Source organism: Melanerpes formicivorus, unplaced genomic scaffold (assembly GCF_026170545.1).
Source record: "Melanerpes formicivorus ecotype bairdi unplaced genomic scaffold, bMelFor1.0.p_v2 SCAF_29, whole genome shotgun sequence".
NCBI lineage: Eukaryota > Metazoa > Chordata > Aves > Piciformes > Picidae > Melanerpes > Melanerpes formicivorus.
Window position 1 is genome coordinate 6,934,267 of NW_027142381.1, and position 22,617 is coordinate 6,956,883.

The window sequence follows — 22,617 nt, forward strand, 5'->3', positions numbered from 1 at the left end:
AGGTCCTCATGGACTCAGTAGTGCAATTTCTTGAACTGTGCCTGACCTACATTGTCTGGCAAACTTGTTGTACAGGTGTTGAGCAACACTTGCAAGTTTGTAGCTGGTGTTTAGGGAAAGGCAAAGTATCCAACTGGAGCCTTATTCATGAAAGAGCAGGTGATGGATACAATGGTAAAGTTCTTGTGAGGCTATTACTGGAAGTTGCTCTCCATTAATCCAGGAGCCTGGCAGTCAGCAATATGTGCAGTAGGATACTAGTTCTCCATGGACCCCCTACTGCAGAGCAGAAAATGGTCAAGTCTATACAAAGCTCATCCTGATCTTCAGCTTCAACCCATCTGTACTCCATCTTGCACTACTCAAGGCAAGCTGGCATTTTCTGCTGCTGTCAGTATCTTGGCTAGGTGATATGGGAATGAAGAATTGAAGCCTCCAGGAGCCTTGCACTGTTGTGCTCCTGAATGTCTCGTCTCTTGGGTACACAGTGCAGCATGCTTTGGACCTGCAATTTGAGTTAAAGATCATTTGTGGACAAGTAAGACGGGGCAAGGTGGGTTTTTTTTTCAGGGTTAAGTAAGCTTTCTGGAGAGTTCCTAAGTGAAGTCCAAAACCAAAATGTGTTGTCAGGCTTCACATTTTGTTTGAGTCCCATGACATAGCTCTGAAATCTCCAGAGTCACAAATACGTGGGATGTTATCTGTGTACTGTCTCTTGCCTTGCCACAAAAGGAGACCAACAACATCCTGCAGAGAAACTTTTACCTTGAGATGTTTCAAGGAGAAGCTTGATTCCTGTGCTATCAAAGCTACCAAACTTACCTTACAAAACTTAACAGTACTGTTTTTTGTTAAAGTAGCTGTGAGGAAGCAGTCCAGAGGTCGTGTGGTGGGAGATGAGAGTTCAGCATGTCCAATGACTGCAAATCTATCAGGGGTTTAGGGGTTGCAGTTGAGAGTGAAAGTAAAAGAAAACTGCTCACTGCGGTAGGTGCGTGGAGCTGTCCCAAGATTACATGTCTCAGATGAGTGAGAAGGAACCAGACAAACTAGCAGGTGATGAACTGTGGTTGCCTTTTAATTTAGCCACAGTACCCTGAAATCTACAAAAAGGTTACTTGGACCAGGCACACTGCTGTACTAGTGTGACTAAACTCATCTGAACTCAAGTACATAGACTTTCCTAGACAGAAAGCTGTCTGCTTGGGCTGCTCTTGATGCTAAGACAAAACCATTCTTTTACTAGGAAAAGGGCTCTTGTAGCTGTTGGTTGCTGAAGGAGTACACCTGATTGGTGGCTGTAATGTTTTAGTGTGGTGGCCCTTGGATGGCTCTCAGGAGCACAGCTACCTATGCCAGAGAGCTGGCTGAATAAAACTGGCCAGCTGAGGGGTCATATTCAAAACATACACAGGCACTACTGCACTCTAACAATGACAAACAACAAAATGTTTCCATGTATTGTGCTGGCAGTGAGATGGTTTAATGTGTCCTAGCCCACTAAATCTCTGCTATCACAGCATTCATTTGAAGCAGCCAAGTCTTCAGTTGCTATTTTAAGTCAGGAATTAAAGACAGGTCTGCTGTGGCTGACAATGGTTAGGTGAGGGTCTTGCCCCCTGCTTGTTACTGGATCTGAATTTCTAAAACCAGTGAGCTTGGAATATTACTAGAGGAGGAAAACCTGTAACAAAGAATGATGTGAGCAGTCTGGGCAACTTGGAGAGCATGTCCACTAATTGGATAGAAACAATTAGTTAAGCAGTTCATAAGCTGTTGCTCTTGGGATGGCCCTCACAGCAGGTACTGAAGTCAACAGGCCTGCTTGTCCTGGTGCCACTGCTCATTAGCACTTCACACTAGGGCTGTGGTGACTTAACCAAAGACAAGTGATAGCAGCTGGTGGTTCTGCACTCAAGTTTCAGCAGGTACAGTAACCAGAACAGTCTCCCAGCATGCCTGGGGCTGCTGAGACCGGATGGCTACCTCAGCCTTTTGAGGGTGAGGCAGAAAATAGGAAGGATATAGAAATAGAAGAGCTCTCAAATATTATAGAAGTCTCTTATCTGTTGAAAACATAACTTCCTAGCCTGTCACGAGCTGTAACTCTTACCTTGCACTGGTAGGCATGAAGTGCATTAGCTGTAGGGCTCCAGTGTTGCAGATCTGCAGTTAGTAACTCTGACAGATCAATACCTTTTGGGAAATTTAAGTTTGCTTTGCTGATTATCATGTATGGAGCTAAATGAGTGGCTGAAATGTAGCTTGATGATGTGCTGTGTTCAGTCAAAGCCCAGCAAAGCATGGCCTTGTGACTCACTGCACATCAAGGAGCTCTGTGCTTCTCAAAATCCTTGGGAATATTTCTGTGAACTGGCACTTCCCAGCTACGTGATTTCTAGCTGCTTGTAGATAAGGAGTCTCTGGGCAGAAACTAAGCAGCTGCTTGTGGCTACAAGAACAGTGGTTATATCCTGTTGAGTGTGAGTCGAGGTGAAATGTCTACTCAGCAGTTCTCTGCCCTTCCTCATAGGCAGGGAGAAATTATTTGACAGCTAAGCAAACTGTCACAAGAAAGCAAATGTTCCAGGAAAGGGTCAACAAAGAGACTTTTGTCAGCAGTTTTACCATACAATGTGGTGTGAAATGTGCATGTAGTATGACAACTGATCTGGAGAAGCTACCAAGAATACATGCTAATTATCTTCCAGAGGAAAAGCTGTTTTGCTGACCAGACTTTGATTTAGTATATTGTAATGATTCACCTCTCAATGCTGTCCAGATCGAGTTGGTTATGGAAGTTGGTTCAGTACAGCCTGCAAATGACTGAAGTATCCCATCTTGGGTTAAAGGAGTACTCTGAGATGACATCTCTGCTGAACAGAAGAGTTGCTGCTGTCTCTGGAAACCTGTTTTGTGGTTCCACTCTACTGGAGCAGCTACTCCACAGAACACTTTCTTCTCAGCATGCTGTCAGGAGCGTGGTATAACTGAACTTCCCAACAGATGTTGGTGTAAAATGGCTTGAACTGTAAACTGGTTGCTCAAGCACAGCTAGCAAGTTCTGCTTTCACATCTGCTTGAAAGCCAAGGAAGTGCTTTTTGTAGTCCAATGGAGGAATTTTACAGTTATTTCATTTCTTTGTTACTATTTTTAAAACTGGTTTGTGGGTGGGTGCAAGGTGGCAGCCCTAAGTGCTATATGGAATTTTAGGGAGGGGAGAGGTGGGGGTGGTTCCTTTGTGGTAAGAGAAGGAGTAGAAAATCTGTGGTAAACCTCTCTATTCTTTTAGTTGTAGTGCCAGCTCAGGAGTTTGTGTGTGAAATAGTATTTAAATGTTCATAATAAAAGCCTTCAAAGAAACCTCTCTTGTCAGATTTCCCAACAGCAATCTTGGTCTCTGTTTACTTTGCTTAGTTTTATAAGCACTGCCCCACTCACCTGAACTTTAGCCTGTTTGGGGAAGAAAGTAACCTGTACTCCAGGGAATGAGCTATACTCTCAGGAGTGAGGTGCATCAGGTCTGAGTGCAGCCAATGAAAGTTACTGTTAGCCTTACCCTCTGAGCAAGGCAATGCCACCCTGGGCTGGTGACACTCCTGTAACCAAAGGCAGAGATTGTCATGCTTAGAGTCACCCTTCCTGCCTTGGTGCTCGAAGCAGGCTTGGTTCTGCACTTGGGTCTGAGATTAAAAGATGAAATGTTAGCAGAACAAGTTTGTGTACCTAAAGACCTCACTAGTGGTTGCACCTCCATCAGCAAGCTTCTCCAAGCTTTCTTCAGAGCTCCAGTGCCAGTCAGCCTTTGAAAATGGTCTGAAGTTTAAAAAGGACCACATCTTCCCCTGCTGACCAGGGTGGGATACCTCAGACATACCTATCAGATGGCAGTTTGATCATGATGAAGATAAATCTGCCTTGCAATATCTAAGCAACTTTGATCCAGTGGCTAAGCCTAGACTTCCCTAAGAGGTTTGCTGCCTTTTAGGACTTGGTTATTTGATTTGTTCTGTCAGCAGCGTTTGAGGTTAGTGCTGTGAGTTATTGCCAAGTGGAGTACTTGGGACTCAAACTATCCTCTAGAAGTGATTTTGCACTTGTTAAGCCTGTAGCCCTAACAGAAGGAAACACCACATCCTAGTAAATCTCTCCAGCTCTACCAGATGAAAGTCTTCTATCTTCACATTTTCTCTGCCTGCAGAGGTGTGAGCAAGTTACATGTAGTCCTGCCTTACTGATGTACAAATATCAGAGTCCCAGGCTTAGAGAACAGTACTCAAATAAAGCTGTGTGAAAGGGAGATCTGATCCTTCATCTGGAATCTTCTAAGTGAATCCACGTTGCTGAAGAATGTGGTTGGGTTTTGTGATGCTGGACCTCAGACAATTAAATCTGAGTCACAGGGTTCTGGCCTGTCAAGAAGCTGTGGCATTAAGACAGTTTTTTCTTGGGAGAGCTGATAAACCATTTGGCTTTTGCCTGAAAGTTTCCTGGCTCTGTTGTCAGGTGGATGATGTAAAGAGAACTGACTTGGGTTGGAACTGTTCACTGTGGTAAGTTTCTGGGAGTGCAGGTGTTCTGCCTTGGAAGAAGGGCTTCAGCTGTGGTCACTAGCTTGAGGCCTAACTTCAAGAATTGCATTTAAATCTGTTCTGCTTATAGTCTTATCTCTCACAAAGTCTTTTGGAGAATAAAAGCTGGGTAGACCTTACATTTACTGAAAGATCAGTGTTAAACTAGTTGTGAAATTAGACCTTCAACATGGTTTTGATACTGTTTGAGCCTGACTGAAGAACCTCAGCCTTCAAGGCAGAGTGACCAGAGAACCATACACAAAGGCTGAATCATCTTCTATAAATTCTCTTCTTCAGCAGACCCCAGGAGCTGAAACTGACTTGCTTTGGAGTCACAGCCTTAAACTATACCAAGATCTGTCCATCTTGATTCACTGGGTGATACAGATAATCATCCATTGAAGTGCCTCTTCTGAAGCTTTTTCTGTTAACTTGGTGTGCCATAGCTTAGATGTTGCTTGTTCCTCATGTGCTGCCTGGAGGCCAGGGCAAAGGGGCACTGTAGTAATCCACCCTTGTTATCAGCAGCTGCAAGTAAGTGGGAGCAGAGCAGCTCAGGCGTGGTCTTCTCAGCTCCTACAGAGCACAGCTGATAAGAGCTTGGTGTTTTCATTCAAACTAGTACAATAATGCTAAAATGGCTTTGAAGGTCTAGTCCTTGGGAGACCTTGGGCTTGAAGTTCAAACAGTCTTCCACAAAAGAAAATATCTGAAGTAGCAGAAGCGATAATTCCTCTGAGGGATAAATCTGATCTTGAGTTTTGAAGGTATCTCCACCCTCTGGCTGGCTGTGTGTGAGCTGAACTAACCATTCTGCATTCCCACCATGAAACATGGAATAAACTGTACCACTACTGCATTCTAATGCACAGTGAAGTGATATTAACTAAACTGGTTTGTCGTTGCAAGCTGTGCTAGAAACACAATTCAAAGGTATGCAGAGGCAGACTGTGGCTCAGCAGGGAAGGAGGTGGTTTGTTGATGTCTTCTGTGTTAAGTATGGCTGTGGATGAGCCATTTCTGATTTCAGCAGTGTCCATCTCCTATGTGCTAGCTCAGCTTCCTGGGTGGAGGCTTGCTGCCAGACAGGACTAGGCTAATTGCTGGACAGGTAGCTTTTTTTAACTCTACAAGGATAAAGATAAAGCTCAGACGCCTCACGTGTGATGTTAAGCTTGAAATAGTGATAGCTGCCAAGCTCAGTGGAATAAGCTAGTGCTCTGGGAGCAAAGCTGGTGAGAGTGAGTACTGAAGCTGCAGTTCTAGAGCAGGCACCAGGAGCAAGCAAGTTCAGTGTGCACCTTAAACCATGTGATGGTCTCAGAAATTGAGTTCTCAGACCAGTAATTGTCAGTGGACCATGAAGACAAGGCACCAAGTGCTTGAATGCTGCAGGGCTTCTTCAGGAAGCCTGCTGGGTTTAACTGAAAAGGGGCAAGGGTTTTGGCAATGGTTGTATTGTAACAGGAAGATAGATGAAGCTGAGAATCTCTTGTGACTTTCTCAAAAAGCTGTAATAAGGTAATACCCTAATGATAAACTTCTTATTTTTTTAATTGCCTCCTTCTCTTTCAGCTCCAAAATCTGGGCATCAACCCAGCAAACATTGGCTTCAGCACTCTGACAATGGAGTCTGACAAATTCATCTGCATCAGAGAGAAAGTAGGAGAACAGGCTCAAGTGGTGATCATTGACATGAATGACCCCAGCAACCCAATTCGAAGACCAATTTCAGCTGACAGTGCTATCATGAACCCTGCCAGTAAAGTCATTGCATTAAAAGGTATGGAAATCCTGATAAAGAAATGCTTGAAGTGGATGGAGAGCTCTCTGTAAGACAAGTTTATGATTGACTGAAGTCTCTTGGTCAGTTTATGTGGGAGGATCCCTTACCAGCTTTTCACAACTTAATGGCAGCTTCAGTTGAATGCATTTTCAGTAGCTGGGCAGTAAGCTTCAGCTGAGGCTTCCTGCTATTTGCTGATTGTTAGGATGAGTTTTGCTTTAGTCAGGGTAGGGAGATCTGGAAGGGAAGTGTAGGCTTTGAGATACTTCTGGAGTCTCATGTCTGGAATTATGTTGGAGGGAAGTGAGACCTGTTCTGCTAAGTGTATGAGGTCCATCAGCTAAGCTTCTCTTGACAGAGAGGAAAACTAAGGCTGGGGAGGAGGGAAAATATTCCTGAAGGCCTTAGTCTGGCCCTGCTGGAAAAGGCCACTACACCAGTTTGTGCATGTTTATGGTATCAGGTGGTGATAGGGAGAGTAAAGCCATGCAGGGAAAACTTAGATGGTGAACCAACCGCAAGGTCAGCTAACTCGGTATCTGTGCTGACACAGAACAAGCAGTTCTCTGTAGTCCTCTGCAGTTTCCAGAATCCTTTCTCTTTCCCCAGGAGGCACCTGGGGCCTTGAACTGTCACTCTAGCAATGCATGTGTTGCTAATGGAAAGGTTGATATGTATTCAATGTTGTCTAAGTTTGACTTTTAATACTGTGCTACTGTTTTGTCACAACTTTAATGCTTTCTTGTGTGTGCAGATGGTGAGTTCTTTCACTTGACTGTACTAGTTCCTGTTGTGTCTTATGAAATGAAAAAGCAGAGTAAAATAGCTCAGATCTGTGGTGCACGTGGCTGAACAGTGGTGTTTAAGCAACTGAGAGCCTAAAATTCTGAGGGTTTTGTGTCCTCCCAAGCAAGGGAATCCTTAACATACAGAAAAAGAACCCCCTTAAGGAGTTGAAGTGTTCTTAAAGTATTGGGATCTTGATACCAAGTGTTTTATAAACAGGAATGATCCTTTTGACTTAAGGCTAGACATTTCCCTCCTGAATGTGCCTTGCAGGATGCATGTTACTGGAATGTCATCTCCCTTAACTCTAAAACCCCAGCTGTGCTAGATAGGGAAACAAACTGCTAGTCTGTAGCCTGAGTAACACTGTGTTAGAATTCTCCAAGCTCCAGAGAAACTCCTGACTCTGCATCTTATGTCAGTAGCAGAACTAACAGTGTCTTCTAACTAATCCCTGCTGAGTGAAAGCACTTGCCCATATGGTACTGTGGCTTTATCAGGCTGAATTCCAGTTAATAACTCCAGCAGTTATTCTGACCTGCACCTCTTTTCACATGATCTCTAATATTCCTCTTGGGCTATATTAGCATGTTCTTAAATAGCTGTCTCCTAACTAAAACTAGGAGGAGTTAGTCAGAACCTTCCTTATCTTCTCAACAGGAAGAAATAATTTCTTACATGCCACTGTGTGTGTGCACCATTCAATGTAATTAGAAGAACTTTTCCTCTTACCTTCTAGAGCTTGTGTTGGTCACTAGATCCCTTTCCTTGCACAGTATCTGTTAGTCTGGTTTGCAGCCAGTAGCTGTGTATGCTGTTAGTGCAACCTGAGGATGTTAATTAATGAGTCTGAATCATGAAAGCCCTCTGCAACCTGATTGTTCCATGTTGTGCCCTTTTTTTTATGCTTAAAACAGATGTGGAGAGTTTTTTATGACGCTGACATAGCTCCTTACAACTTTCAAGAGACTCGGCATTACTGTAACCTGGTTTGGATGTATGTGAAGTCTTACACAACTTGTTGGTGTAGCTGAAGCTCTTGTCTCCTACCAAGTTGTTTTCCACATCTGTTTGGTTGCTCAGTAGTGGCAAAATTAGCCCTAGGAGAGTGGTCTGGTTAAAAGTAATAGCTGAGCACTGAAGATACTGCAGTCTCTAGCAGCATTTTCTTGAAGGAAGTCGTGAGGGTTTAGTGTCATGGTGCAGCTCTTCTACTTTTAACCAGTGCTTGAAATAAGTGGAAGCTGTCAGCTGCCTAACAATGCTGTGTTTTCTAGCTGGGAAAACGCTTCAAATATTTAACATCGAAATGAAGAGCAAAATGAAGGCTCACACCATGACAGATGATGTCACCTTCTGGAAGTGGATCTCTCTGAATACCGTTGCCCTCGTAACGGATAATGCAGTCTACCACTGGAGCATGGAGGGGGAGTCCCAGCCTGTGAAAATGTTCGATCGCCATTCCAGCCTTGCTGGCTGCCAGATCATCAACTACCGCACCGATGCGAAGCAGAAATGGCTCCTGCTGACTGGCATATCTGCACAGGTACTTCACCACCTGGGAGGCCCAGAGCTTGCCTCCTTTCCTTCTTCTAGAGAAGCAGGACTGATATAGTATAGTATCAGTCAGAGTTGGAAGGGACCACAAGGATCATCTAGTTCCAACCCCCCTGCCATGGGCAGGGGCACCCCACACTAGATCAGGCTGGCCAGAGCCTCGTCCAGCCTGGGCTTAAACACCTCCAGGGACGGGGCCTTAACCACCTCCCTGGACAACCCATTCCAGGGCTTCACCACTCTCATGGTGAAGAACCTCCTCCTCACATCCATCCTGAATCTCCCCACCTCCAGCTTCATTCCATTCCCCCTAGTCCTGTCACTACCTGAGATCCTGAGCAGTCCCTCCCCAGCCTTCTTGTAGGCCCCCTTCAGATACTGGAAGGCCACGATTAGATCACCTGGAAGCCTTCTGTTCTGCAGACTGAACAGCCCCAACTCCTTCAGTCTGTCCTCACAGGAGAGGTGCTTCAGCCCTCTGATCATCCTTGTGGCCCTTCTCTGGACACGTTCCAGCACCTCCATATCCCTCTTGTAATAGGGGCTCCAGAACTGGACATAGTACTCCAGGTGGGGTCTCACCAGGGCTGAGTAGAGGGGGAGGATCACCTCCCTTGCCCTGCTGGCCACACTTCTCCTGATGCAGCCCAGGATCTGATTGGCTTTGAGGGCTGCAAGTGCACATTGAGAGCTCCTGTTGAGCTTCTCGTCCACCAGCACCCCCAAGTCTCTCTCCTCAGGGCTGCTTCCCAGCCAGTCCCTGCACAGCCTGGAGTTTGTTTGTTTGTTTGTTTTCTTTCCTAAGCCATTGCTGGGAATGTAAATGCTTGTCTGGATCTTCCAACAGACTGAAGTGTAGCTGAAAATCTTGCAGTAATGGTATAAACACTAGTACAAGGCTAAGAGTTTTGAATGATGCCTTAGGGAGAGAAAGCATGGCATGGTACTTCAGCTTGATATGACCATCTAGTTACCAACACTAACTTAAATTAAATTACTGGCTGATTGCTTGTTATTCTGACTCTTGTTCTGTCTTGTCTAGCAAAATCGTGTGGTGGGAGCCATGCAACTGTATTCTGTAGATAGAAAAGTGTCACAGCCAATTGAGGGACATGCAGCTAGCTTTGCACAGTTCAAGATGGAAGGAAATGCTGAAGAATCCACTCTCTTCTGTTTTGCAGTAAGAGGGCAAGCTGGGGGTAAGGTAAGACTTGATTCTCAATATGTTGTAATCTTCAGTGACTTGCCCTGGCTGTCTGCTTCCAGGAAAACCAAATGGTTTCATGCACAAAGTTGCCTTTAGGGAACAAAGTGGAAGGACTGTGTCAGTTTGGATTTCATTTTTTTATATATATATGCATGCTGAATGCTAGTGTATATGGAAACTGCTGCACACAGAGCAGGGACTAACTGCTTGATGTAGCAGAAGGCTGTCTCCAGTCCTGAAGTGAGGTAGCGTGTCATGATCAGCCTAATTAGCTGTTTGAAACACGTGACTCAGCTTCACAGGCTAAGCTTAAGAGAAAAGCTGTTGTAATCTTTCTTTGATGCTGATCCCCAGTATCAGACTTGACTTAACTTCCAAATCACTGGATGAAAAAAAATTGCAGTTACAAGCCCAAACAGTGGTCTAATATTAATAGTGGAGTTGTGAGCTACTTTGTGGCAGCTAAAACAAAGCTAGATTCAGAGAAACATCTTCAGAAATATCTTTGTAGAGTGGTAACCAAGTTGAAAGAATGTATGAAGTGACCTAGCTGAATCCTTCAACTTCTCAGTAGCTAGGGGTAACTAAAGATCATGCTTAACCCTTTCCCTCTTCTATGGTACATGGATACAGTATGCCACACTTTTAGACAGTGAAAGTATTTAGGAGGACTGATTCAGCTTATCTCTGGTGCTGAGCCTTTATCCCAAGCTTATGCAAAACAATTCTCATATCTTCATTGTTGAATCTCTTGTTGGATAAATTAACTACAAGGACTAACAGACTAATCTTATCTATTGCACAGCTGCATATCATTGAGGTTGGCACACCACCTTCTGGGAACCAGCCATTTCCAAAGAAAGCTGTGGATGTCTTCTTCCCTCCTGAAGCACAAAATGATTTCCCTGTTGCCATGCAGGTAAGACAGCTGCAAAGGAGCACAAGAACGAGTCTGTAGCTTCTCTTGTTGAAACTGTAACAGCGCTCCCAGTTGTCAGGAAAGGGCACAGCTACCTGCTGGTCCTGAAAAGCACTGCCTCCTTTCATTCATCCCATACCAAATCCCATGAGCCTATTCCTGTTTTGCAGATCAGTGACAAGCATGATGTGGTGTTTCTCATAACCAAGTATGGCTATATCCACTTGTATGACCTGGAAACTGGCACCTGCATCTACATGAACAGAATCAGTGGGGAGACCATATTTGTTACTGCACAGCATGAAGCAACAGCTGGAATTATTGGAGTCAACAGGAAGGGACAAGTAAGGCAGCTTGGCCTGGAAACTACTTGTGTAGCTAAACCCACTGGCTCTTAGATACTGTGGTGTTCAAATGTGTTCATTTCTGAGAACTGGCAGACAAGGCAGAAAAAGAGACTGAGGAATATGGTGGTATCAGATAGCTGAGCAGGAGTGCAGCTTGCCTGATCTCTAGTTTCTTTTACAACTCCAATTCTGGTTGCATAATTTTGGGGGTTTAGTAATGTCAGTCAGTGCATCTAGACTGTCCTACTGTAGAGGATGAAATTCCCTGCTTTGGGAGGCAAATTGCATCCTCTTGCACAGCATATGTTAATGGGAGTCTTAAATGTGTTAGCTCTGAGCTCTGTTTGGCACATCTGTTGTCTGGCAGGGTTCTGAGACTCAAAGAACATTTGCTGCTGTATCTCCATACACCTGTGACATGCTTGGCTCAGGCTACTGACAATGAGCAGCTGTGTCTTTACATGGAATTGGTTTCAAGTGTTGCTTGTTGAGCATAGTAACACAGAGAAGACTTTTTCCTTGTTCATACTCTCAACTTGGTTGTGTAAGACACTGAGAACAGGTTATAGGAAGATAGTATTTATATGCCTGTATTTCTGAGGTCTAGCTTAGTTTAAACTGTGAATCATTTGCCTGATGCAGTAATTGGATGGTAGAGGCTCTTTCCTACTGGAGGTCTTGAATGAAATGGCAACACTTTGCAGTTAGCAAAGGATAGAGAAGTCTCATATATAACATAGCTTTCCTTTGAAAGGTTCCCTTGGTCCTTGGCTTACTTATGGGGACTAACTGGAGGTTTTCCTTGATGATTTGTTCAGGTGCTCTCAGTGTGTGTAGAAGAGGAGAATATTATTCCCTATATCACAAATGTGCTGCAGAATCCTGACCTAGCTTTACGAATGGCTGTCCGCAACAACCTGGCAGGTGCTGAGGAGCTCTTTGCCAGAAAATTCAATGCACTCTTTGCACAAGGGAACTATTCTGAGGCAGCAAAAGTGGCAGCTAATGCCCCAAAGGTAAGAGAGAGATACTCAAGAGTAGTAATGAACCCTACGGGCTTAAGCTTCTTGCTTCAGAAAAGCTTGCTGGATTTCTTAAGTGGCAAGACCAGAATCTTGGTATTGCTCCTGTAGTAATGTACCTATGAAGAACCTGTCTGCAGTGTGCTGGGAGTGCTGATTGTGTGCTGGAAGTTCTTAAAGGTTGTGTGAAGCCCACAGAGGGGGAGAAGAATTAATGATAAAGTAATGGCCACGAGGCTTAACATTTCTGGTATTTATCTTCTTTGGTGAGGAGAAAAGCCTCTGTGAAAAGACAGCCTGTAGCTGAGACTGCATCTAGAAACAAGATAAAATGACAGACTAAGAGACTAAATTCAGATGAAAGGAGCTTGCTTGCAAGGACAAAGATGTCTTAATGCTGTAAGACAGTCCTCTGAACTTAAATCTGCATTGCTACTGCAACAAGTGTAATAGGCCACTATTGCACAGCTTCTGTCAAAACATCTCACAGGCAACATCTGAGCTGATGTGCAGCCATACTGCTTCTGCCTTATTCTGGGCTGGCAGAGCATAATGTTGCTGTAGCAAGCGTTTCCAGCTTCATCTTTCTGGAGAAATTCTTGCCAAGCCACAACAGCAGAAGAGAAAACTGAAGTGCATCTCTTTCTGGCAGGGAATCCTGCGTACTCCAGACACCATACGCCGATTCCAGACTGTTCCAGCTCAGCCAGGACAGACTTCCCCTTTACTCCAGTACTTTGGTATTCTGCTTGACCAAGGCCAGCTGAATAAGTACGAGTCCCTGGAGCTCTGCAGACCTGTGCTTCAGCAGGGACGCAAACAGCTCTTGGAAAAATGGTTAAAGGAAGATAAGGTAAATTTGGGGTAGATGCATTCAGAGCCTGGGAGGAGGGACATAGCTTCTTGACAGCCTCCCTCCCTGCCCCCTCCAGCAGAATTCAACTGGATAACTCATCAATACATTAGTGTGATCAGACAGTTGAGCAATGGTTGTTCACTATGACTCATGCTACTGCAAGAGAATCAATCAAATCCTGCAAGAGCTTTGCCCATCCTTAAAACTACAGCAAGGAGGAATTAATATGGAAAGCTCTAAGCTTTCTTTCCCACACCACTTCAGGCTTCTGTGGATACTGACTTGCATTTACTTTGAACTGTAGCTTATATTTCTGCAGTGAGCTGAGGAAATTGCTGACGTGGTGTTTCACCTAATTCTTTTTTAGCTCTACAAATGCAATTCTGGCTTCTGTAGAACAGTGTAAGGAGCTGAGCTCACTAGATCACTGATGAGTCAGATAACGCTGCCCAGCTGGGCCTTAATTATTCTTAAGAGAAGCCCAAAATGAAGGGGAATGAGGAAGTTAGTAGTGCATTTCAGCATGGCACTGTAAGGGTGGGACTAACAGTGTTTATCTTGAAACAGCTGGAGTGCTCGGAGGAGCTGGGAGACCTTGTGAAATCTGTAGATCCAACGCTAGCACTTAGTGTCTATCTGAGAGCCAATGTTCCAAACAAAGTCATCCAGTGTTTTGCTGAAACAGGACAAGTCCAGAAGATTGTTTTGTACGCTAAGAAGGTGAGAGGAAATTAAATTGCTTTATCTGGCTTGTATTTATGAATAACTGGTGTAGGTTCCAAAGCAGCTGAAAGTGACTGGGGGGAGAATCTGAGAGCCTGCGTAGTACCTGCTTTGGCCTAAGATTTTCCTGTGAATAAGTACTGCTAGACTTCCTATGTGTATCCTATCATAGAATTATTGTGTCTAGAAAAGACCTAAGCTTGAGTCCAACCATCATCTAACTCTACTGAGTCCAATGCTAAACCATGTCCCTTAACACCACATCTGTCTTCAAACATCTCCAGGGATGGTGAAATACTTCCCTATGTAGCCTTTTCCAAATGAGGAAATCCTGAGTGGGTTCTGTAAGCCTCTGATGGTAGCTTTTACTGAGTTCTGTATTTAACAGGGGATGTGCTCTTGCTGAGTTACTACTTTTCATTATCTCTTCAGGTTGGCTATACTCCAGACTGGATTTTCTTGCTGAGGAATGTCATGAGAATCAGCCCTGATCAAGGACAGCAGTTCGCACAAATGCTTGTTCAAGATGAAGAGCCTCTTGCAGACATAACACAGGTAACATTCCATAGCAATAAAATTGAACTTTGAGGCCTTAAGTTGGTAAGAGAAGTCACAGTCTTGCCACTAGAGAAAGATTTTCAACTCTTTGGGTTTATTTTACTGGGACAAAGCTGTTTCTTGCCTAGTTTGAAGAATGCCAAATGAGAGCTTCATGGAGTGCCGGACTAAATGCGTTAGCTTTGGAAGCTTCACTTGATGTTGCACTTTGTTTAAATATATTTCCAGTTTCTAATCAAAAGCCTACTACTTCTTTTGTTTTTTCCTCTTGCAGATTGTAGATGTCTTTATGGAATATAATTTAATTCAGCAATGTACAGCCTTCTTGCTGGATGCACTGAAGAACAATCGTCCCTCAGAAGGTCCCCTGCAAACGCGTTTACTTGAGATGAACCTCATGCATGCACCTCAGGTATGCTTTCAGAGCTACAGCCTTGTCTGTGGCTAGGCTAGCTACTGCACTGTGGTTTGTGTGAAGTGATAGTGTTCAGGAACTAAAGGAATCTTCAATACTCCTTCTAGGTTGCAGATGCTATCCTGGGAAACCAAATGTTTACTCATTACGACCGGGCTCACATAGCTCAGCTGTGTGAGAAAGCTGGATTGCTCCAGAGGGCACTGGAACACTTCACAGACTTGTATGACATCAAGCGTGCGGTTGTTCACACTCATCTTCTCAATCCTGAGGTATGAGATCAAATAGCCTCAATCTAGCACAAGCCAGGCCATTGATAACTGCTTTCAATATGTGACTTGAGGGCATGGCTCTAAAATGACTTCTGTGTCTTTGCAGTGGTTAGTGAATTATTTTGGTTCCTTATCGGTAGAAGACTCCCTGGAGTGTCTGCGTGCTATGTTGTCTGCTAACATTCGTCAGAACCTGCAGATCTGTGTCCAAGTAGCTTCAAAATACCATGAACAACTGTCAACACAGTCACTTATTGAGCTGTTTGAGTCTTTCAAGAGCTTTGAAGGTAAGATTGTGGTCTTACCTGAAGCAAAAGCACACGTGTGTATGAGGGACTGTTTATCTGCTAAAATCTAGACAGCTGTATTGCCACTAACTACCTGGCAAGTGATGATGATCCATCAGTATTTATCCAGGTCAGATATAATACACTTGTCTGTGTAACACAGAGGGAATACAACAGGCTGATGTAAGCTGGAACAATCTGGATTTTGTAAAACAATTGCAGTGTTTGAATCTTTTTCAGATCTTTGTAAACTGCAGTAGCCAGATTGACATTGTTGTGTTAACAGTAACTTGGAAGGCTTCCTTAAAAGCTAATATTGTTCCAACTCAACTGCTTTAGTAGATTAACATGTTGACTGTTTCCCTCGAGGTTTGTTTTATTTCCTGGGCTCTATTGTAAACTTCAGCCAGGATCCAGATGTGCACTTCAAGTATATTCAAGCTGCGTGCAAGACAGGACAAATTAAAGAAGTGGAAAGAATCTGCAGGGAAAGTAACTGCTATGATCCAGAACGTGTTAAAAACTTCCTCAAGGTAATGCGTGGGTAGCACTGGATTGTCTTGGCCTGTTTGGGGTGCTGATAAAACATGCTGTGTGTCCCCAGTAAATGAGGCAGCTCTCTGAAAATACACATTGACTACCATTTGCACTTAAGGATCTGTCCATTTAAACCAGAGATACTTAGCACGTTGGCATTACCTCCTGACAGAGCCTGAGAAATGGAGAATCTGTCAGATCCTCACTGCTCTTAGAAAGGTTAACCTGGCTCAAACTCTTAACTTGTAATAGCAGCACCATCTCATTTAGAACTTGTTACAGGTGCCTGCTATAAAGATGGAAGTATTAAGGCAAAGAAAAACCATAATGCCAAATGAGTTCATAGCTTAATCCTTATTTACAGTGTAATCAGCTTCAACTGAGCAACTCCAGAAACATCAAATGGAGTCAATTCCATGAAAGCTTTCAGAGTTCAGGCTTGATCTCACTCATCTTATTACAGAACTTTCAGGCAGATGAGCTGCAGATCAGCTCTCTAGATTTTGCCGGTCAGTGTCATACATGCTGACTGTCCCTGCTAGGATTCAGAGCATTGCTGAAACGTGTGAGGAGTGGAAGAAGCTGGTGTGCTCAAAGTCCAGATTCTGTAGCCTGCTAGTGCTGAGCTTATTGACAAATGTAACCGTGCTGGAAACACCTGAGAAACAGTGTGGGAGGGGAAAACTTTATCTGGGAACATTTCCTGCCTTCATGTTTGTCGGTTACGTAGCGTAGTCTTAGATTTTGCTGATCATATCTGAAGATGGCAAAACTCTTCCCATGAGAATTCTATAAACATAACCTGGTGTCACCGAGGTGTAAGGTATGTAAATTGATCAAGCCACCTAAGATATGTTATCAAGCTGTCAAATTCCTGATGAAAGCTATTGTTTTTTGTGCTGTTCCATGTCTGGAATGTGCAGGACATGTACCAGGTAAATCTCCCAGTACAGGCCTCCCTGTGTAAAGTCCTTAAGTGTAATTTCTATGTAGGATTATATTCTGGGATGTGCATGTTTGAATAAGTGAAGTATGCATCCGGAATACTGTCTGCCACATAGATTAAGCTTCTGTACTGTAACCATTGTAATCTTGTGCTGAAAGTTGGAATGCTTTTAAATAACTAATCTGACTAGCAATGTAAGAAGTTCTGTTACTGGCTTGATTCTTACTGGTCTCTAAATCCATAGCTAGAAGGTATCCCAAGACACATGGCACTTAAAGTCAATTCTCTATTTTGTGTTTTACTTTATGAACTTAGTCTCAGTTAAATTCCTTATGAAATCCCAGAGTGCTAATCCTGCACAACAAACACAAGTGGCAACTAAAAACTAAATCTATAGCTTTGGGCTTTAATAGTTGTATTGTGTTGTAAAACTTTGTAGACTCTGCCATGCAAAGGAGCAGGGTTAAACTTGAGAGAGCTTCTTGCTGTAGGCCCTGAAGTGGGTGTTGAGTACTCCTATTTGCTACATATTGCAAACAATTAGTTGAACAATAAGCTGTCATTATTTGGTTGACTGTTGAATTTTGGCTTTCCAAATTCAGCTGCTTTAACAGTTTAAGTGACTTGTATTTGTCTGCTTAAGCCTAAGAATGAAACCAAATTACTAAAGCTCTTCTCTTTATAGGAAGCTAAACTCACTGACCAGTTGCCACTCATCATTGTCTGTGATCGCTTTGACTTTGTCCACGACTTGGTGCTGTATTTGTATAGAAATAATCTCCAAAAGTACATTGAGATTTATGTGCAGAAGGTAAGCTACAACTTTTACTTGTCTTTAATGAGCCAAACTGATCAATTTTATAGTGTTATGTGCAACATTCTAAGTATTCTGTTAACAGCCTCATACTTGAGTCTGACGCTTAAGTATGTATTAGTGCTTTCTGGGGAGTTAGCCCTTACACAAGTCACATCTCTTACTCTTCAGCCAGGCTGAGCAGGAATCCCCACTAATGTCTCTTGAAGGAAGAGGACTTGGTAGAACAACTTTGAAATTCTTGGGGTAATTTTAATGTACAGCATTTTGGAGGGTGGGGAAGTTCTTTAGACTCCCTGCAGAGACAAATTGTCTTGGTCAGGAGCTCTTCCCATGGGGGCTGAGCATTACTCAGCCACTGATCTGTGGTGTGAAACCCTGCCGACTGAAGAATTGACTTACAAGCTTGTTTAGAACCTCAGGAAGCTGAGAGTAAAGGCAGGAAAACTAGATCAATCTTAACAAGCAGTCTTCATGTGTACTTCTAGGGACAAGTATTGACTGGCTGTGCTGCCTGACAACACACTGACTTCTTTAAAATGATCCTGTTTTTAGGTCAATCCAAGCCGTCTGCCTGTGGTTATTGGGGGACTGCTTGATGTGGACTGCTCTGAAGATGTGATAAAGAACCTTATCCTTGTAGTGAGAGGTCAATTTTCAACCGATGAGCTTGTTGCAGAGGTTGAGAAAAGAAACAGGTATTAAAACTTCTCCAAGTCTCCTAACACTGCCAGACTGGTAATGGCTATACTGGTTATCTATCAATGCATGTCCTCATTGCACGGCTAGAGCAAGCAGTAAAAATCTGCTTTACTTTTTGGCTGATCTCCCTTAAGCAGACTTGAGGTAATGAGAGGTTTTGGCAAGAAATGTTCTTCATAGTATCAGAAAGTTAGGCTGTTATAATAGTAAACCACAAAGAAGGTCCAAATGGGGTGTTACAATTCTGGTTACTTACTATCCTACACTGCAGCTGACTTCTAGAGCGAAGAAACTGTGCAAGTGGATCCTTACTCAACCTCTCTAATGTGAACACTGTTTCCTTCTAGGCTGAAACTGCTTCTGCCCTGGCTGGAAGCAAGAATTCATGAGGGTTGTGAGGAGCCTGCAACTCACAATGCCCTGGCTAAAATATACATTGATAGCAACAACAACCCAGAGAGATTCCTGCGTGAGAATCCCTACTATGATAGTCGTGTTGTTGGCAAGTACTGTGAGAAGAGGGACCCACACCTGGCCTGTGTGGCTTATGAGCGTGGACAGTGCGATTTGGAACTGATTAATGTAAGTATGCCAAAGCAGCTGCCTTGGGGCTTAAGTTCTAACCTGGATATGATGGGATAGATATTCAGGTGTTTGGCAAAAGCATTTATTTCCCAAAGTATCCAGCAGTTCCTAGCTGCTCACTTGTAATAGACTAGGCAGTTACTTAATCTCCCTCTGCAGCTTACTGGGAAGTGGGAGGCTCCCCTGGGCATCCTCAAATGGGTGGCTAATGGAAATACCAAAGCCTAAGACTTTTAGTCTCTCAGGCAGGCTCGTTAAATGCTGGTTACAGTTAACTCATCTACTGTAAGTTCAATAGCTGTGACTTCACTCTGAATGCACTTTGCCTTTTACCAGGTGTGCAATGAGAACTCCCTCTTCAAAAGTCTCTCCCGCTACTTAGTTCGTCGTAAAGACCCTGAGCTGTGGGCCAGTGTACTACTGGAAAGCAACCCCTACAGAAGACCCCTCATTGACCAGGTATCAGTGACAAAGCATTAAAGCCTTTGCTGTCCTAACTTGACTTGCTAGCGCCTGAATAAACTGATCTGCTAATGTCTTGATCCTGCTTACAGGTCGTACAGACTGCACTGTCGGAGACACAGGACCCTGAGGAAGTCTCTGTCACTGTGAAAGCCTTCATGACTGCAGATCTTCCTAATGAGCTGATTGAACTGTTGGAGAAGATAGTTCTGGATAACTCTGTGTTCAGTGAGCACAGGTAAGTCAAAACTGTGTCACAGGACATTATACCTGGCACAGGTGTTAAATTGCTGGAATGTAGAACATCAAAATAACACTTTCTGCAGAAGGGAGGGTGGATTTCTTGGTTGTTACTTGATGTGTACTAAGATTTCTCTCTCTCTGTTTAGGAACCTGCAGAACCTCCTCATTCTGACAGCTATTAAGGCTGATCGTACCCGTGTGATGGAATACATCAACCGCCTGGATAACTATGATGCTCCTGACATAGCCAATATAGCTATCAGCAATGAGCTGTTTGAGGAGGCATTTGCTATCTTCAGGAAGTTTGATGTCAACACATCAGCTGTGCAGGTATCTTAAAATCTCACTTAGTAATCACTCCATGTGACATGTTCATCCTCACACAAGGACTTTGCTGTGAGCTTATCATAGAATTGTTTGGTTGGAAAAGGCCTCTAAGATCAAGTCCAGCTGTCAATCTAAGACCACCATGGCCATTAAACTATGTCCCCAAGTGCCATGTCCACACATTTCTTGAACACCTCCAGGGATAGTGCTTCCACCACCTCCCTGGACAGAGGAGACTCTGACTTGAGTACTTAAAACCAATTATCAAAGTGACTGGAACTGTTCAGTGTCCTGTCTTAAAGTAGAACAAACATTGTATTGAACCCTTTACTAAGGGAAACTTCATAAGCATAACCTTTCTCCTGTGTGGGTTATCTAGAGCAGCTATGGATCCATGTAAGAGCTAACATAAGCACAGCTCAGTGTCTTGTAAAACTGACCTTTCTGGACAGTGGCTGATCGTGGTAACCCTTTCTTTAGGTGTTAATAGAGCACATTGGAAACCTGGATCGTGCATATGAATTTGCTGAACGCTGCAATGAGCCTGCTGTGTGGAGTCAGCTGGCTAAAGCACAGCTTCAGAAGGGAATGGTAAAGGAAGCAATTGACTCATATATTAAAGCAGATGATCCTTCCTCGTACATGGAAGTTGTTCAAGCTGCCAATGCCAGTGGTATGATTAAGTTTTATTTAAGTCTTTGCTGTTGGTGTTGCTCAGCCCTGTTGCGTGGTCTGTTGCTCAAACTACAGTTCTGCCAAACCTGTGCTTGGATGCAAGCAGAGGACTCTGGCCTTACCAAGGCTGCTCTGAATCTGAATGGGAGAAGACAGTGTATTCTGTTTGCAGTTACTCTGTTATAATTACTAACTACTTTAGCTAGCTGGATACTACTCTCAGAACAGTTGCTATTAAGGAGGTTTTTGCATAGAGTTCAGCACCAGGATATATTTGGTTAGGCCCATGGTATGATGAGTTCATCTGTGTGTAGTGTAAGGGCTGGTCTTGATTGCTGGGGAATAGCTGTAGAAGGACTTAAGTCAAACAAGGTTGAACTGGTACTATAGTGTGTGTATGTAGCTTAAGCACAAGTGTCCTCAATGGCAAGAATTGAGCATTCTGAACTTTGTTTCACAGGAAACTGGGAGGAACTGGTGAAGTATCTCCAGATGGCACGCAAGAAGGCCCGGGAGTCATACGTGGAAACAGAGTTAATCTTTGCTCTTGCTAAGACAAACCGTCTAGCAGAGCTCGAGGAGTTTATCAATGGACCCAACAATGCACATATCCAGCAAGTGAGTGGGGATGAGTTTCAGTTTTGGTCTATCACAGCTGCAGGCCTCTTAGGCCTTGCTAACTGGAGGGGTGTTGGGACTTTGTGTCTCTTTAGAAGTACCGACAGATCTTGGACTTTAAAGGCATTTCCATTTTAATAATGGCTTGAACACTGCATGTTTTATGTAAACCCTTGACTGAAATGCTGCAAGACTAACCTGGTTGTGCTCTCCTGTAGGTTGGCGATCGTTGCTATGATGAGAAGATGTATGAAGCAGCTAAGCTCTTGTATAACAATGTATCCAACTTTGGCCGTTTGGCCTCAACTTTAGTTCACCTGGGTGAATACCAGGCAGCTGTGGATGGTGCTCGGAAAGCAAACAGTACTCGCACCTGGAAAGAGGTAAACTCAGTGACTGAATAAGGTACTTCAGAGCTGTGGCCTCTTCAGAAGCTTGGATGTTAAGCCCTAATACCATTGTCTCTTTCAGGTCTGCTTTGCTTGCGTTGATGGAAAGGAGTTCCGCCTGGCTCAGATGTGTGGACTCCATATTGTGGTGCATGCAGATGAGTTGGAAGAGCTAATCAACTATTACCAGGTAATTAAGCTGACTCCTGTGGCACAGGCAAAGTCTGAAATCTTTCATGGCAACTGTCCAAAAGAAAACTAACTTTCTAGTTTGTTCCTAATGTGAAACACCTCTAACAGTCTGCCTGTGTCTCTTAGGATCGTGGCTACTTTGAAGAGCTGATAACTATGTTGGAAGCAGCACTGGGACTTGAGCGAGCACACATGGGGATGTTCACAGAGCTAGCCATTCTCTACTCCAAATTCAAGCCACAGAAGATGAGGGAGCACTTGGAGCTGTTCTGGTCCAGAGTCAACATTCCCAAGGTGAGAGTCTGAGGCCTTAAATTTAGCTACAAACACATCTGTGGGGATTGTCTGTACCCTAGCTTTTGCAGCAGCAGCTCTTGAGGATATTAATAGCACTAAAGCCTGAATATTGATGGACACCAATAGCAACTTATGCTAACTGGAATTTCTAATGTGCCTCTTGCTTAGGTTCTGAGAGCTGCAGAACAAGCCCATCTCTGGGCTGAACTGGTGTTCTTGTATGATAAATATGAAGAATATGATAATGCCATAATCACAATGATGAATCACCCAACAGATGCTTGGAAGGAAGGCCAGTTCAAAGATATCATCACTAAGGTAATACTTTTATAGTGAAAGGAAGTAAACTTCTTGCTGTGTGCACTTCAGTTCTTTTCCTTCACTAGTAGTCTGTTTAAAACTCAGCTGCTTTCTCATTGTCACATGTATCAAAGCAAGTCAACGACAGTAACTAAAGAGATTTCTTAAGACAAGAATGAGTCTTGGATGAGTGGCACAGCTGTGCAGGAATATCTGAGGT

The 22,617-nt window shown here is 43.7% G+C and overlaps 1 protein-coding gene across 4 annotated transcripts in view; it reads left to right on the forward strand.

The window, feature by feature from the left end:
- The window catches only part of CLTC (clathrin heavy chain), a 33,389-nt gene that overhangs the window by 2,524 nt on the left and 8,248 nt on the right, over window positions 1–22,617 (forward strand). For 2 of the 4 annotated variants that reach the window (XM_068154809.1, XM_068154811.1), the window contains exons 2-27: window positions 6,151–6,358; window positions 8,425–8,693; window positions 9,747–9,908; window positions 10,717–10,830; window positions 11,001–11,174; window positions 11,996–12,193; window positions 12,852–13,052; window positions 13,623–13,775; window positions 14,211–14,333; window positions 14,611–14,748; window positions 14,859–15,023; window positions 15,130–15,310; window positions 15,680–15,843; window positions 16,771–16,782; window positions 17,479–17,604; window positions 18,163–18,305; window positions 18,657–18,891; window positions 19,231–19,353; window positions 19,449–19,594; window positions 19,746–19,929; window positions 20,407–20,599; window positions 21,062–21,219; window positions 21,438–21,602; window positions 21,691–21,798; window positions 21,927–22,094; window positions 22,266–22,415. In XM_068154809.1, coding sequence (XP_068010910.1) covers window positions 6,151–6,358; window positions 8,425–8,693; window positions 9,747–9,908; window positions 10,717–10,830; window positions 11,001–11,174; window positions 11,996–12,193; window positions 12,852–13,052; window positions 13,623–13,775; window positions 14,211–14,333; window positions 14,611–14,748; window positions 14,859–15,023; window positions 15,130–15,310; window positions 15,680–15,843; window positions 16,771–16,782; window positions 17,479–17,604; window positions 18,163–18,305; window positions 18,657–18,891; window positions 19,231–19,353; window positions 19,449–19,594; window positions 19,746–19,929; window positions 20,407–20,599; window positions 21,062–21,219; window positions 21,438–21,602; window positions 21,691–21,798; window positions 21,927–22,094; window positions 22,266–22,415 — 4,161 coding nt within the window. The remainder of the gene's footprint in view (window positions 1–6,150; window positions 6,359–8,424; window positions 8,694–9,746; window positions 9,909–10,716; window positions 10,831–11,000; window positions 11,175–11,995; window positions 12,194–12,851; window positions 13,053–13,622; window positions 13,776–14,210; window positions 14,334–14,610; window positions 14,749–14,858; window positions 15,024–15,129; window positions 15,311–15,679; window positions 15,844–16,770; window positions 16,783–17,478; window positions 17,605–18,162; window positions 18,306–18,656; window positions 18,892–19,230; window positions 19,354–19,448; window positions 19,595–19,745; window positions 19,930–20,406; window positions 20,600–21,061; window positions 21,220–21,437; window positions 21,603–21,690; window positions 21,799–21,926; window positions 22,095–22,265; window positions 22,416–22,617) is intronic. The other 2 variants (XM_068154810.1, XM_068154812.1) reach the window with 1 other exon arrangement.